Raw genomic sequence first — 15,839 nt, 5'->3', positions numbered from 1 at the left:
TGGTTAAGCCAGCTCAGGCTCATGATCCTAGGATACTGGGACCGGGCCCCAGGGCGGCCTCTGCGCTCAGTAGGGACTCTGCTTGATAATTTGCTTCTTCTCCCTCTGCCCCACCTCTAACATAAATCTTAAAAATTGGTAGGCAAGGGGCACCTGGATGGTTGTTGTTGGTTGAGGAACTGACTTGGTTTTGGCTCCAGTCATGATCTCAGGGTCAGGAGACTGAGCCAGGTATTGGACTTTGCTCAGCTGGGAGTCGGTCAGAGACTCTTTCTCTCCCTCCACTCCTCCCCTTCTAAAAATTAATCTTAAAAAAAGATTGAGAGGCAAGCCTGACATGACCCTACACACTCCAGGGAGCAGGAACAAGTTGCCTTTCTACAGGATAGTTTTTACAGTCCCCCAAGGAATGGAGGTGAGGACTGCAGTGGCAGTTGGAGACATTAGATTAAGTCCAAGGAAGTGCTTTGCTTTGTTGCATCAAGAGCCCGTGCACTTAAGCACTGTGTCCACATCTGGAGATTTCCACCCTGGGTGAGATCAAGCTGGGCAAGAATGGGAAAAAGATGAGCCAATGAGTGCAATGAAGACCAGAGGAAGAAGGGCACTGATTATTATTATTTTTTTAAGATTTTATTTATTTGAGAGAGAGAGAATGAGAGGGGAGAGGTCAGCAGGAGCAGCAGACTCTCTGCTGAGCAGGGAGCCTGATGCGGTACTTGATCCTGGGACTCCAGATCACAACCTGAGCCAAAGGCAGTTGCTTAACCAACTGAGCCACCCAGGGGCCCTGATTATTTTTTAAGTGAAGAATCAGTAGAACAGATGAGTTCTGCCCCCCCCCCTCCCCCCGCTCTCCCGGCTCCTGGGTTAGTTGCTGCTCCTTCTTTGACAAGTCCTTTGTGTTCTCCCTCCCATCACCCAGAGTCCAGTCTAAAAAAAGACAAAGGGGGGGGCCTGGGTGGCTCAGTGGATTAAGCGTCTGCCTTTGGCTCAGGTCATGATCCTGGGGATTGAGCCCCAGGTCAGGCTCCCTGCTCTGTGGGGCGCCTGCTTCTCCTTCTCCCTCCCTCTGTCTCTCATGAATAAAGATCTTAGCCATGTATCACAGAATGCCTAAGCTTGCCTGAGGAGTCAATGTACTTTTCAAGCTGTAAGTCAAACAGGAGGCAACTATAAATGAACACAAAACCCCAACCCAAACCACAACAAACACCAAAGAGACAATTTATCGTGCTGTATGACCTTTAATTAGGTATAAAGACTTCCAATCACGTCACCTAGGGACCATTCTACCCACTGCTCTGTTTGGCCGCCAGTCTCTTGTCTCTCTCTTCAGCAATGGTGAGGCGGATACCCTTTCCACGGGGAAGAGAAATCCATGGTTTGTTGCCCTGCGGGAGAAGAGAAGGAGCATTACAAGCCACCACACACTAACTCCCACTGGCAGCTTGGCACACACCGCACCTGTCATCTCATTTAAAGAAACAGAGGCCTGAGCACCTTTAGCAACAGCCAGGTAGTCTTAAGACATTCAGATGCCCATTCGGCAGAAACATCCACTGCCTGGGCCGCGGGCATCACCCTATTAAACCTGCTGCCCAAACAGATGCAAACTACAGTACCCTTCGTAGTTAATGATTTACAGTTATGGAAGCAGGTCCAAGGTGGACTACTAGCACCACCCCCCATCCAGCCCCACAGGTGCAAATTAACGAACCTAAGTATAAGGCATATTCACTCCATCATTGGCACTTTTCACCAAGCAAGGTGATCAGGATTCTGTGATACTGCAAGAGCCCAGGTTGGCCCTGGCCCCGCACTGTGCTGAGCCCTACCCCGGAACAGGCTCTCCACTAGGATCAGCAGAGGCGGCTGGGAGCCAGGCGCTGCACTCCCAGTGGTCCCTGCATCTGGGAAGGGAAACCCAGACTTACTTTGCCAATAACAAAAATGTTGGACAGTCGGGTGGCAAAGCTGTTGCCATTGGCATCTTTCACGTGAACCACATCAAACGAACCAGGGTGTCTCTCTCTGTTGGTGATCACACCAATTCTTCCCAGGTTAGCACCCCCAGTCACCATACACAGATTACCTGAGGAGAAGAAGTAATCTGCTTAGAGCCCGGCACCATGCCAACTCATAACCCGATGTGACAAATGACAAGAGACAGCTTTAAGACAAAATTAGTCATTTTTCCCATTTTTTTTAAAGATTTTTATTTATTTATCTGACAGAGAGAAATCACAAGTAGGCAGAGAGGCAGGCAGAGAGAGAGAAGGAAGCAGGCTCCCTGCTGAGCAGAGAGCCCGACGCGGGGCTCGATCCCAGGACCCTGAGATCATGACCTGAGCTGAAGGCAGCGGCTTAACCCACTGAGCCACCCAGGCGCCCCCATTTTTCCCATTTTAATTTACTTCTCTGGATAGGTTAGCCAAGCAAGGACTCTCAGGGTTCTCTTAGGATGTACCCCACCCCTCTCTCTCACACCTAAAGATCCGCCCAGAATATTCTGAGCATTAGGGCCTCTCTGGAAGTGAACATACTATACTACACATACCTGGCTGGCTGTTTTCTGCCCTCCGCCCAAGGGAAACCTGTTCAACCCCTCACAGCTCCCCAAGGCCGCCACTCCCCCCATTCAGAACACATCCCCATCACCACCAAGCCATGCTGAAATGAAACACCATGAAGTTCTACACATTGCTTGCCCATTTCTTCAAATGTCACGAGTTGCCCCTTCCCCATCCCTTACATCATAAAACCTCCAGCTCTGGTTGCTAATTAGGTGTACATCAGAACCTAGGAGGGTTCAAAACAAAACCAAACCCTGTACCCTAGCCCCAGTGCAAATCCTAATGCTTGATTACATTCCTGAGAGAGAGAGAGAACAAGAGTAAAGAATAGCTCTTATACCCAGGCTTTAAAGAAAATGCCCAGACAAAATAAAGACGTCCAGGTAGCACTGAGGCTGCTTACCAGTGTCAAACTTGATGAAATCAGTAATCTTTCCGGTTTCCAAATCAATCTGAATGGTGTCATTGACTTTGATGAGGGGATCAGGGTAGCGGATGGTGCGAGCATCGTGAGTCACCAGATGGGGGATTCCTTTTGTCCCCACAAAGATCTTTCTCACTTTGCACAACTTGTACTGGAAACACAAGTTCACCACATTTAGTTTAGCTTACATGCACCATGCTCCAAAATGTAGCAAAAAGTAATTTCGAAACCCCAAGTCACCGTGTTAGAAATGCAATCATCAGTTAAAGGCAACAGCCCTACACAGGAACTGCTGGTTTCCCAAAGTACAGAATGGTGTCCTGGACTTGACTTCCTACCCCCTGTAAATTTCTTTTGTGCTGTCCCTCTCTAAGGTCGTCTTCCTGTTAGGGCTTTTCCTTGTACCACACTCATTCAAGTCCAAGGGATCAAAGGCTCTACAACCTCCTAATTCACCAACAGGGGGACTCCCTCAGTGCATGGGCTGATCACCCTGCTTTCCAGAGGCTGTTTAAGCCTCAGAGGTGACCTGAATTTTCCCCTCCAACTTACCCACATCAGCCCCCTAACAAGCGCCTCTGGGCGGCTCTTTCTTTCACACAATTGAGTTTTGTCTCACCAACTGCAATTGCATTACCAGTGCCCCTAATCAACAAACATTTCACACAAGGCATGTGGACTTTGGACTTTCGCTCCCTGACCTTCCCCAAGTAAATCAAATCACCTTGATGCCACTGGACATACCCCCCAGCCTGCTGAGAACAAGGCAGCTAAGGCAATTAAGAACTGAAACATCCAATTGAATTAACCTTCATTTATAGCCAGTAATTCAAGGGGCCTTAAACTTTTGTGTAAAACCACTACAACAAACTGGATTAAATAATCAATGTCTGTAATCTTTTTTAGGGGAACTATCTCAAACAAATGCCCGAAGGATGACCAGTCTCCTCCATTAACACCTTTCCTTTCCCCCAGAGTAAAGCTAGAGCCACAAATGGAGACATGACAAAGAGCCAATCAGATTGGACTAATATTGGTTTTCTGGTCCCTTGTACTTAAAAGGACCCATACTTCAGGTACTAATAAATCTTAGAAATCACTCTCCTTGCCTCTAGAAGACAACCTGGAAGCCACTGTTAAACTAGAAAATTTTTTCTGCCATCAAATAAAACGATCTTTGAAGGTGTTAACTTCAAATGGGGATCAATTATTAGATATCCAGCGACAAACTGTGATGCCACTCTTAGCAGGACTTTTAATAACATGACATGCAACTGCACACACAACAGAACCCCATCCAACTTAACTGGCTATTTTCAGGTATACCTGAAGTTAAGTAATCTTTATCTACCTCACTGCAACGGACCAGGCCCACATACTCACTCCAGGCTCTCACTTAGAACCAAGTAACTTTCTGAATGAAGACCCAGCTTGTTTGGAATGCTCACCTTGGCCTCCTCGAGTGTAATCCGATGAACAGCAAAGCGACCCTTGGTATCATAGATCAGACGGAAATTCTCTCCAGTCTTGTCAATGCTGATGACATCTGACATCAGAACAGTAACTAAGGTTACTATACAGCCCCACTACCTCATGCCGAATAACCACCACACCACTAGAAAAACCACCCTATGCTTCCCATTTCAAATTGGAACAAGAACTCCTGAGACCAATGATGACAGCTAGCCAATCTCTTAATGTTTCAAAACCCTGTTTTTATGACATGCAAAACTCAAAAGTGAATTGGAATTCGGTTTTGAGAAACGATTCATGACTCTTTACAGCCCTACGCTAGGTTAGTAACGAAAAGGAAGGGCAAAGTCATGCTTTACTTCTGTGACTGATTAAAAAATGCCCACCAATATTCAATATGACCGCCATTTTGGAGAGGAAGAGAAAACCAAAAGGAGCCAGCACGAAGTGCCCACCACCAACCACTTACCCATAAAACCAGCAGGGTATGTTATATCAGTTCGGACCTTGCCATCAATCTTAATAAAACGCTGCATACAGATCTTCTTTACTTCATCTCCTGTTAGGGCATACTTAAGTCTGTTCCTTAAGAAAATGATGAGAGGAAGACACTCTCTCAGCTTATGGGGACCAGTAGATGGGCGAGGAGCCTGTAAAATGATTTAAAATTAGCTTAAACGTACGTTGGGATTCACTCAAAGCCACTTCCTACGTCCTGAAATCCATTAAAATAGACACCAAGTCTGTTCACCAGCCCCCGAATTTGGGTACACAAGAGGTGTTCAAAACTTGTAAAACTATTCCAAACGAAAAAGCTTTATAGCATCTTTCCCTTTCAGAGGTCCAGGCCCACTAGGAACATTTGAGTTTCGAGTCCACGTAAGTGTACTATATGGTATGTGGAATGAATGAGGCAGAGCTAAGAGGCGGAATGCGCTTAGGTAGCAGAATGCCTTCAAAAACAGGATGACAAGAACACTCTACCCATAATCCTGTGCCCAAATAATTTACAGATAAAAGTAATCAGGGATGCCTGGTACATAAAGAAGTATAAAACAGGTTCCCTGAACGTGTCCCTTACGGTACTTACAATTTATCATATATGCTTACAATATGATACTTACGAACACACCAGTCAGTTTATCCAGCATCCAATGCTTTGGAGCTGCTACACGCTTCAGATGTTTCTTGGGACCACGAGCCTGAAGGAGAATTTCAGGGTTTTAGATTTCATTGCCATTAAAACGGTTACAGGTTGTTTCAAGAACAGCTTACCAATTCTCTTAACTTCTTCAAAGAACTCAGTCTCCTGCTGCCTCTCCAGCAAAATGTGTGGTTAGAAAGTGTGGGGCCAGTGACAAAATGCAGAGAAGCAAAAGCGTAGTTATGTAGCAAATACTATAGGTTCCATCGTCTTCAACTGCCCCCCTCCGCTGGACAGAGATTAGGAATTACTGTCTTTGGGGAGGGCTCTAAATATTTTCAAAGTTACCGCTTAAAAGCACGCCCACTTTGGGGCACCTGTGTGGCTCAGTGGGTTAAGCCTCTGCCTTCAGCTCAGGTCATGATCTCAGGATCCTGGGATGAGCCCCACACATCAGGATCTTTGCTCAGCAGGGAGCCTGCTTCCCCCTCTCCATCTGCCTGCCTCTCTGCCTACTTGTGATCTGTCAAATAAATATATAAATAAATAAAATCTTTAAAAAAAAAAAAAGCGTGCCCCCTTCTTGAGGCTATCCTCCCCCGTCCCCCAAAACCGTTCTGGCAAAATGGCCAAGGGTTGGACACTGTGGCACGGGGCCAGCCGGCAACAGAAATGGGCAAGAGTTCAATCTGTGCTGCTACTCGGTTACTCTGTCACATAGCAAAGTTTTCCCAACTTCACCACCTGGTTACAAAGTGTCTGGTGCATGCAACAGTCACCTGCTCTCAGCAAAACCATGTGCTGAGAGCTGCTCTCTCGTACTCAAGGGCACCAGATGAGAACTGCTTTCACTTTAAAATGCGGAAGCATGTTAACGTCGTGTACACATGCTTACCAGCCACACTACGTCAAGTCAGGCCGTGCCAAAAATAAACAGATACATAAATAAGTAACAGCTACTAAGAAAATGCTTCTTGGCCTGGCTTACCCAGCACCCACCCGCCCCGGACCCATCATCCATCCCCCCACTCCGCCCCGGCTGGAGATGGGATGCGTGGTCGGGCAGGCATCTTGGCCAGGCCAGACACCGAGGCCTTCCCGCCAGCGGCACCCATCTCCCCCTTTCCCCGGGGCCACAGTTCGCTCTCGAGCCCGCCTGGTCCACTCGCAGGTTGCAGTGCCTTCGCCTCCCCCCGACTACCCCCTGCGGTGACCCCGGAGCTCCGGGTAGCCCCAGCTCTGGAAGGATGGAAGCTGATGAACCCCGAGAGCTCGCGAAGAAGCCTCCTTACCATGGCTGCGCTAGGAACGAAAAGAGAACCGCCTTCTTCCGGTACCCGAGAAAAGAAGGTCGGAGGCTGCGCGCGACGGAGCCGCAAACGCTCCGCCCAGTTCCGCCCTTTCCCAGAGCACCCGGATTCTATCTTGCCACCTGCTGGTGGGAGGTCATAGGGTCGAAGCTTGGGCGATTTTCTCTTTCTCCAGCCTCCCCCGCAACCAATATTTGCTGAGCGCCTCGGGTACGCTGTGATTTAGTGTTAGCTGCTGGAAATACAAGATGAGCTAGACATGGTCCCTTCCTTCGAGGACAGGGCAGAGTGAGGCTAATTGAAGTCCCACGTACAAGAGATTGTAAAATCAGCAGAACGTATTTTTTTTCTTAACATATAATGTATTGTTAAAGGGGTGCAGGTCTATGATTCATGAGTCTGAGTATTCTCAGCAGAATGTATTTTAATAGATATTTAATATTAATTCTGAAACATATTTTGTTTGTCCCTTTTTCCGAGTTCCCTTGAGCCAGCCAAACTGCCCATCCTGTAAATTGGGAAGAACCAACATTAAAAAAAAAGATATTTATTTGAGAGAGAGAGAGAGAACGCACCAGAGCAGGGGGAGGAGCAGAGGGAGAGGGGAGAGAGAACCCCAAGCTGACTCGGGGCTGAGTGCATAGCCCAGGGAGGGGCTCCATCCCATGACGCTGAGATCCTGACCTGAGCAGAAGGCAGTGGCTTAACCCACTGAGCCACCCAGGCGCCCCTAGACCCAACATTTTTATTCTCTCTTGCTTCTCCCAGATCGCTTAGGTGGTGGAGTGTAGGGGGCAGGAGGGTAGGATCCTTGCTAGAACCTTGGCACCCTGCCCCTAAGTTCCTATAGCACACTTTTGGCACTTACCATGAAGTCTTAGGGAAGAGAGGAGACATTAGAGACCATCTGGTTATCTTACCAAAACTTAGATCTAATCATACTACTTTCCTACTTTGAAACTGCCCTTGGCCCTCCTACCTGGTCTCTCAGGTCTCACCGCCTTTCACCTGCCTCTGACTGCCCCTGGACACTCATTGCTCCCTTCCCCCATCCTAAACCTCAAAGCTTAAGCCACTCCAAACTATTTACCACTCTCAGAAAGCTGCCTCTTTCAAGCGTCCTGCCTGTGGACCTGATGATTCCTCAGCCTGGACCTGCCATGGGAACAGCCCACTCCCCTTTTCTGGGTATCTAGTCCCACTCCTCAGCCTCAAGGATACCTAACAACTCAAGTCCTTCCGGCTTGCTCTGTGAGCCTGCAGCCCCTGCAGGCACGGTCAATCCCACATTCCTCTGCCTCAGAGCCCTTTGTTCAAACACGGAGAAAGAACTTAGCACATTGCACATTGCGGTGTAATGAGTAGTGTCCTCGTCTGTCCTTCACTAGACTGTGAGCATCTCCGTGATCCCCATAACAGAGACTGCCCTAATTCATCTGGTCAGGCCCTTTGCCACCTAACAGAGAGCTTGGTGCTGTGTCCAGCACTTGGTAAATACGTGTTGAATGAATAAATTGAGTCAACAGCCCACTCATTCTACCAAGACTTACTATATTACCCCTCAAGAGTATCCAGCCTGTGCCTAAACTCCTCCCACCACGGGGTCAAGCTCATTACTCAGGAGGTCCTGCTTTATGTGTCTCTACACCCCCCCCACTTTACCCAGTCTGAAAAGGTGCAAGAGAGGAAAAAAATGTTGGCTCTTCTCAACCAGACAGTGCTGACTAGGAGGGCAGGGACTCCTCTCTATCTGAAACCAGGCCCATAGTGAAGCATGCTATAAATGATTATTGGAAAGGAGGGACAATGGACTGGAGGTGGGAATTAGAGAGAGTGAAGGTGATAAGACAATGAATGGACGGGGAATTCTGAGATTTTCCATCCGAGGTCATTGGAGGAGATGGTGGTACAGTGAACAGAAATGACGGGATTTGCTTTGGGAGTGAGGAACAACCATGGGACTCGCAGCCAGAGAGCGTAGGAGAAATGGGGGCTAGAGCTGCAGAGTTTACTTAGTCAAGATCCCACAGCCAGTTAGGGGTGGGGGTGGGGTGAGGAGCTGGTCTCTTGCCTCCCAGGTCAGTGGTTTGTTTACTTTTGTACCACAGCTTGTCCAAGGACTTGAGGGAATCCAAGTACCTTTTTCAGTATACATGTTTTTTTCCTCTGTCAGTTTGTATTTATGCACAAAGACATTCTAACAACAACGAGGGGAATTTGCAAAGAGCTTAAGAAAATCACAAACAGTACCTCTCCAAACACCCTAAACACATCATCTGTATTCATTTGTTCCTTTTCCTGTTCTCATTCTGATCAGTTTGTGTGCGTGCATACTTCTACATAATTTTAGTCCTAGCATACAGACCATTTTGTATTCCGCTTTTATTATATAATAAACACTTTCTGAGTTGCTACATAATCTTCATAATTAGTATTTTAACAGCTGCATCATATTCCGTTAAATGGCTGTCCCGTAATTAATAAAAGTTCCCTATTGTTGAACATTAAGTTTTTTGCACTTTTTCTGTATTATGAATGCTGCTATAGTGAGCCGTTTTCCTTCATAAGCTTTTTCCTTCTGTTGAACGACTTTTTAAATTTAAATTTAAATTTTTGTTTTTGTTCTTTGTTTTTTGTGGGGGTTTTGGGGGGTTTTTTGTTTTAAATATTTTATTTATTTATTTGACGGAGAGAGACACAGCGAGAGAGGGAACACAAGCAGGGGGAGTGGGAGAGGGAGAAGCAGGCTTCCTGCTGAGCAGGGAGCCAGATTCGGGTCTTGATCCCAGGGTCCTGGGATCTTGATCTGAGCCGAAGGCAGATGCTTAACGACTGAGCCACCCAGGTGCCCCTAATTTTAATTTTTGAATGATTTCTTTAGAAGAAATCCATTTCTTCACCCAATATTTACTGAGCGCCTACTCCGTGTCAACCTCAGTATTACCAACCAGGGAGGCAGAGATGATTAAGATCTCGTTCCGTTCTTCGGCTTGCAAGGAATTCCCATTACAATGGGAGAGGCCAGCTGGGAGGAGGGGACAGAAAACCAGGAGAAGCTCACCAGAGAAAAGATGGTGGCAAGGCAGTCTGGAGCACAGAGGGCCTCTAAGCCTTAAGAATCTTGGACTTTAGCCTGTAGGTATACAATGGGTGGGGGTGCATTGAAAGATTTGAAGGACAACACAGAATCAGCTTTGTATTTTATAAAGGTAACTCCCATGGCTCCCTGTAGAATGGCTTGAAGGAAGTGTCAGTGCCTTGGAGGAGATGGGTCAGGGCTATTTCAACAATACAAGCAAGAAACAGCAGGTGAGACCCACATCCGTGACTATGGGGGTGGGGGAAGAGGCAGATTCAAAAGACATTGCAGATGGAGTATTGGCAGGAGCTGATGGAAAAGATGAATGTGCAGGAGTGAGGGACAAAGAGGCAATTAGGATGACTCCCAGGTTTCTGGCTTGGTGACTCAGTAGTGCATTCACTGAGAAAAAGGAGGAGGCGTTCTTGCTTTGAGTGAGATGCACAGCTGAGGAGGGGGACATCAGATCAGAGATGTCTTATAGGCTGAGGTCTGCAGATGCACGATCTGTGCTGGGGACTCACATTTGGAAGAACAGGTGCGTCTGGGCTCAGCCCATGAGAGTGGTTGGCAGTAACTGCTGGAGAAAGAGCACTATGTTAAGAGCCTGAACACTTTGCAGTCATGTATGCGTATTGCCAAAAACCTTTTTCCGAAGATCCTTTCAATTATACTGTCCTCGTGGCAGCCTGGTAATTACTTATTCTTAATTTTCACTAATGTGATTGTTTTAATTTGCACTTAAAAAACTACTTGTGAGGGTGAACATTTTGCCGTATGCGTACGGTCCATTTCCTCTTGCGTGAAGTATCTCTACCCATTTATCTTTGGGGGACGTGTTGTGTTTGTCTGATTGATTTGCATGAGTGCTTTATGAAACCTGGAAGATCAGTTTCTGTCATATTTGAGGCAGATATTTTTACCATTTGGTTATTTTCCTTTGAGTTACATTTTTCTGTGTACAGCGTTTCAAAATTTTATAGAACTCAATCTATCGATCTTTTCTCTTGCAATTTCTTCCTGTCAATTCAAAACTTAGAAGGTTACCATCAGTTCAAAGATCTGCTAAATACTCAATTCTGTTTAACAGCATATATTTAATTCTGTATCAGCCTGGGGTTGATAAAGACAAACAGAAAAAAGAAAAAGAAAAAATTCTATTTTCCCCAAACGGCTAACCAATTTTCTCACTACAGTGTATCGAATGATCTTTCTCTGCTCTGTTGTGTTCTAAGAACTGCCTTAGCATTAAATGAAATCACACAATACATATTTCTTTAAGTGTGGGCTTGGGAGGTGGAGCCTATGGTGAGGAGAGAACTGAGACATATGAATCCTCAAGTATCCTGTCCCAGGTTACCAGAGGGAAGGGACGTATATGAGTGGTTCATGGTCATAAGTGATGCTACGAGTGGAGTAGTCCAAACCCCTGACTCCCCGTCTTAAAGAGTAGCCCTTCATGGCTTATGTTCCCTGATCCACTTATTGTCAGCAACCGATGAGCCAGCACTGTCTTCTCTTCCATTTCTCACACTGCTGGGACATAGTGAGGCAGAGTGGAAAGAGCACAGTTTGGATCTGTCTCTGTGTGCGCATGAACAAGTGGCTTCACTTCTCTGAACATCAGGTTACTGATCAGAAAATAAGGATAAAAATCCTTACTCTTCAGTTGGTTGTAAGGATCAGGGAAGGTGTGTCAAGTTCACAGAACATAGTAGTGACTCAGTCAGTGAATTCGTACTCCAATTCTCTCCTGACCACTCGTGGCTACTCCCTTAAACTTATTTTTAAAACAGCTTTATTGAGGGATAATTGACACACAATACAGCACACATATCTAAACTATATGGTTTGGGGGTGCCCAGGTGGCACAGTTGGTTAAGCGTTGAACTCTTGGTTTCCGCTCGGGTTGTGATCTCAGGGTCGTGATCCTACGGTCGTGAGATCGAGGCCCTCATGGGGCTCTGTGCTCAGTGTGGAGTCTGCTTTGGGTTCCATCTCCCTCTCCTGTCCCTCCCGCTTGTGCACACTCTCTCTTGGAAATAAATCTAAAAAAAAAATAAATGTATTTATTTATTTCAGAGAGAGAGAGAATACAAGGGTGAGGGAGTGGGGGAGGAGCAGGGGGAGAAGCAGACTCCCCACTGAGCAGAAAGCCCCATGAGGGGCTCAATTCCACAACCCCAGGATCATGAACCAAGCCAAAGGCAGATGCTTAACTGACTGAGCCACCTAGGTGCCCCAATAAATAAATTTAAAAAATATATATACAGTTTGACACATTTTGATGGATGAATATATCTAAAATAACCAACACAACTAAGAGAAATGAACATGTTCTTCACTCTGAAAATTTCCTCTTGTTCCTTGGTAATCCCTCACTCCAACCCGTCCTCCTGCATTCCCAGGCAGTTACTGGTCTGCTTTCTCTCACTACTGATTAATTTGCATTTTATAGAATTTAAAAGAAATGGAAATCTTACAGTATGTTCTCTTTTGTCTAGCACCTTTCACTTTGCATAGTTATTTCGAGATTCATCCATATTTTTTGCATTGTATCAATAGTTTATCGTTTTTTTAAAAAGATTTGTTTATTTATTTGTCAGAGAGAGAGAGAGAGAGAGATCACAAGTAGGCAGAGAGGCAGGCAAAGAAACAGGGGGGAAGCAGGCTCCCCGCTGAGCAGAGAGCCCAATGCAGGGCTCAATCCCAGGACCCTGAGACCAGGACCTGAGGTGAAGGCAGAGGGCTTAACCCACTGAGCCACCCAGGGGCCCCAATAGTTTATCGTTTTTATTGCTGGGTAGTAGTTCATTGTGTGGTAAACCACAATGAGCTCATCCATTCACCTACGGATAGACATTTGGGTTGTTTCCAGTTTTGGCCTGTGAACATTTCCACACAAGTCTTTTTATGGACAAATATTTTCATTTCTCTTGGCAAATACCTATGATTGGAATGGCTAAGTCATATAGGAAATGCATATTTCACTTTTTAAAAAAACGCCAGACAGTTTTCCAAAGTGGTTGTAGTATTTTACATTGCCATGAGCAGTTACGAGAGTTCCAGTTGCTCCACATGTTAAGGTCAGTCTTTTTAATTTATTTACTTTTATTGTGGTAAAATATACACAACATAAAATTTACCATTTTCACCATTTAAATTTTTTTAATGTTAATTTTAATTTATTTTATTTCTTAAAGATTTTATTTATTTATTTGTGAGAGAGACAGAGTGTACAAGCTGGTGGAGAGGCAGAGGCAGAGGGAGAGGGAGAAAAACTCCCTGTTGAGCAGGGAGCCCAATGTGGGGCTTCATCCCAGAATCCCAGCAACATGACCTGAGCTGAAGGCAGACTCTTCACTGAATGAGCCACCCAGGCAACCCCATTTTGGCCATTTTTAAGTGTAAAATTAAGTGGCATTAAGTATGTTCATGATGTTGTACAGCCATCACCACTATTCATTTCCAGAATTTTTTTTTGTCTTTCTGAACAGAAACTCTGTATGCATTAAACAATTGTTCCCCTTTCCCCTCTGCCCTCAGCCCCTGGTAACCTCTTTAAACCTTCTGTCTCTATGTGAATTTGCCTATTCTAGGTATCTTAGGTAAGCGGAATTATATGCTCCTTGTTCTTTTCCACCTGGCTTATTTTACTTAGAGTATTTTCAAGGTTCATCCATGCTGTAGCATGTCTCATATTTTCATTCTTTTAAAAGTCTGAATAATATTCCATTTCAGGTATACACTGCAGTTAGTTTATCTATTTATCTGTTGATGGACATTTGGGTCTCTTCCACCTTTTGGGTATGTGAGTGTTGCTGCAATGAACATGGGTGTACAGGTATCTGTTTAAGTCACTTCTTTCATTTCTTTTGGCTCTCTACCTGGAAGTGAAATTGTTGGACCATATGGTAATTCTCCACTTAACTTTTGAGGAATTGCCAAATTATTTTCCACAGTGGCTGCACCATTTTCCACTCCCAGCAGCAATGGTCAAGGATTCCAAATCTCTCTGTCTTCACCAACACCTATTAGTTTCCATTAAAAAAAATAGAGATTCTAATTGGTAAGAAGTGGTATCTCATGATGGTTTTGATTTTCATTCCCCTAATGATTAGTGATGTTGAGCATCTTTTCATGTGCTCATTGGCCATTTGTATACCTTCTTTGGGGAGATGTATATGCAAATCCTTTACCTATTTTTGGATTGGGCTGTTAGTTTTGTTGCTGTTGAGCTGTAAAAGTTATATATGTATTCTGAATACTTATAGGTCTATGATTTGCGAATATATTCCCCCATTCTGTGGGTTGTCTTTTCACAATCCTGAGTCCTTTGATACACAAATATTTTTAATTTTGGTGAAGTACACTCATCTGTTTTTTCTTTTGTTGCCTATGAAGGCCAGTCTTATTAATTTTGGCCATTCTAATAGATGTATAGTGGTATATCATTGTGGTTTTATTTTGCCTTTCCCTGATAGCTAATGATGGACATCTTTCCATGTGCTTCTTTGCCATCCAAATATCTGCTCAAATGTTTTGCCTGTTTCTCAAACTTGAGTTGTTTATTTTCTTATTGCATTTAAGTGTTCTTTATATATTCTGGATGAAAATCCCTTATCAGCTATGTGATTTGCAAATATTTTCTTCAAGTTTGCAGTTTGTCTTTTATTATTTTTTAAAGATTTTATTTATTTATTTAATTGGCACAGAGAGAGGGAACACGAGCAGGGGGAGTGGGAAAGAGAAGCAGGCTTCCCATCAAGCAGGGAGCCTGATGAGGGGCTCGATCCCAGGACCCTGGGATCATAACCTGAGCCGAAGGCAGACGCTTAAGGACTGAGCCACCCAGGTGCCCCTGTCTTTTTTTTTTTTAATTTTATTTATTTATTTGAGAGATCACTAGTAGGTAGAGAGGCAGGCAGAGAGAGAGGAAGCAGGCTTCCTGCTGAGCAGACAGCTTGATGCGGGGCTCGATCCCAGGACCCCAAGACCACGACCTGAGCCGAAGGCAGAGGCTTTAACCCACTGAGCCACCCAGGTGCCCCATGTCTTTTTTTTTTTTAAGAGATTTATTTACTTATTTGAGAGAGAATGAGAGCATGTGTGTGAGCAGGGGGAGGGGCAAAGGGAGAGGGAGGGAATCCTCAGGCAGACTCTCTGCTAAGCACAGAGCCCAATGGGAGAGCTCAATCCCAGGACCCTGAGATCACCACCTGAGCTGAAGTCAAGAGCTGGACACTCAACAGACCGAGCCACACGGGCACCCCCAGCTTTTCATTTTTTTAAACAGTGTCTTTCAAAAAGCCAAAGTATTTGATTATGATGAAGTCCAGTTTATCAGTTGTTTTTTCTTGTATGGATTATGCTTTTGGTATTGTATCTAAGAAATCTTTGTCTAACCTAAAATCATATACATCTTCTCCTACGATTTCTTCTAGAACTGTAATAGTTCTAGATTTTACATTTAGGTTCATGATCCGTTTTGTGTTAATTATTGCTTATGGATATCCAAATGTTTTAGGATTTGTTGAAAAGATAATTCCTTTTGGCCACTTCTGGCTACTTCCTCATAAAACTTTAAAAAAATCGTTCTAATCATATAAGTTGCAGATGAATATATTCTCCTTATAATATATAAAATAATTTTTGACCACTTTTACATTCCATCTTGCTTCTCCCAACACTCCCCACCAGATAGCAACTCTAACAACATCAATTTGAAGTATATCCGTCCAGATATTTTTCTACATATGGATACACATACACACATACACACACACATACAATATTGTATGCTTTGTTTTGTTTAGATATGCTCATAATGTAT

At 44.8% G+C, this 15,839-nt stretch overlaps 1 protein-coding gene across 2 annotated transcripts; it reads right to left on the bottom strand.

The window, feature by feature from the left end:
* Positions 1–804: 804 nt before the first annotated feature.
* On the bottom strand, positions 805–6,991 carry RPS4X (ribosomal protein S4 X-linked). Of its 2 annotated transcripts, XM_047716398.1 has the most exons (8): positions 6,910–6,991; positions 5,598–5,675; positions 4,943–5,123; positions 4,449–4,546; positions 2,980–3,151; positions 1,938–2,095; positions 1,246–1,394; positions 805–933 (listed from the first exon to the last, which is right to left on the bottom strand). In XM_047716398.1, exons 1-7 carry the CDS (start codon positions 6,910–6,912, stop codon positions 1,293–1,295), a joined length of 792 nt encoding a protein of 263 aa, XP_047572354.1. In that variant the 5' UTR covers positions 6,913–6,991; the 3' UTR covers positions 805–933; positions 1,246–1,292. The 2 variants fall into 2 exon arrangements, with proteins under 2 accessions (XP_047572354.1, XP_047572353.1); XM_047716397.1 differs by lacking the exon at positions 805–933 and having other exon boundaries at positions 1,228–1,394.
* Positions 6,992–15,839: the final 8,848 nt, after the last annotated feature.

This window comes from Lutra lutra, chromosome X (assembly GCF_902655055.1).
Source record: "Lutra lutra chromosome X, mLutLut1.2, whole genome shotgun sequence".
In the NCBI taxonomy this organism is placed as follows: domain Eukaryota; kingdom Metazoa; phylum Chordata; class Mammalia; order Carnivora; family Mustelidae; genus Lutra; species Lutra lutra.
This window is presented reverse-complemented; position numbering and strand designations above follow the sequence as displayed.

Excerpts from the sequence above, each read along its gene's own strand:
- RPS4X (XM_047716398.1), bottom strand. Across the intron at positions 2,096-2,979 it reads TTTCATCAAGTTTGACACTG|GTAATCTGTGTATGGTGACT; the intron begins GTAAGCAGCCTC and ends TCTTCTCCTCAG. Across the intron at positions 1,395-1,937 it reads ACATTTTTGTTATTGGCAAA|GGCAACAAACCATGGATTTC; the intron begins GTAAGTCTGGGT and ends CTTCTCCCGCAG.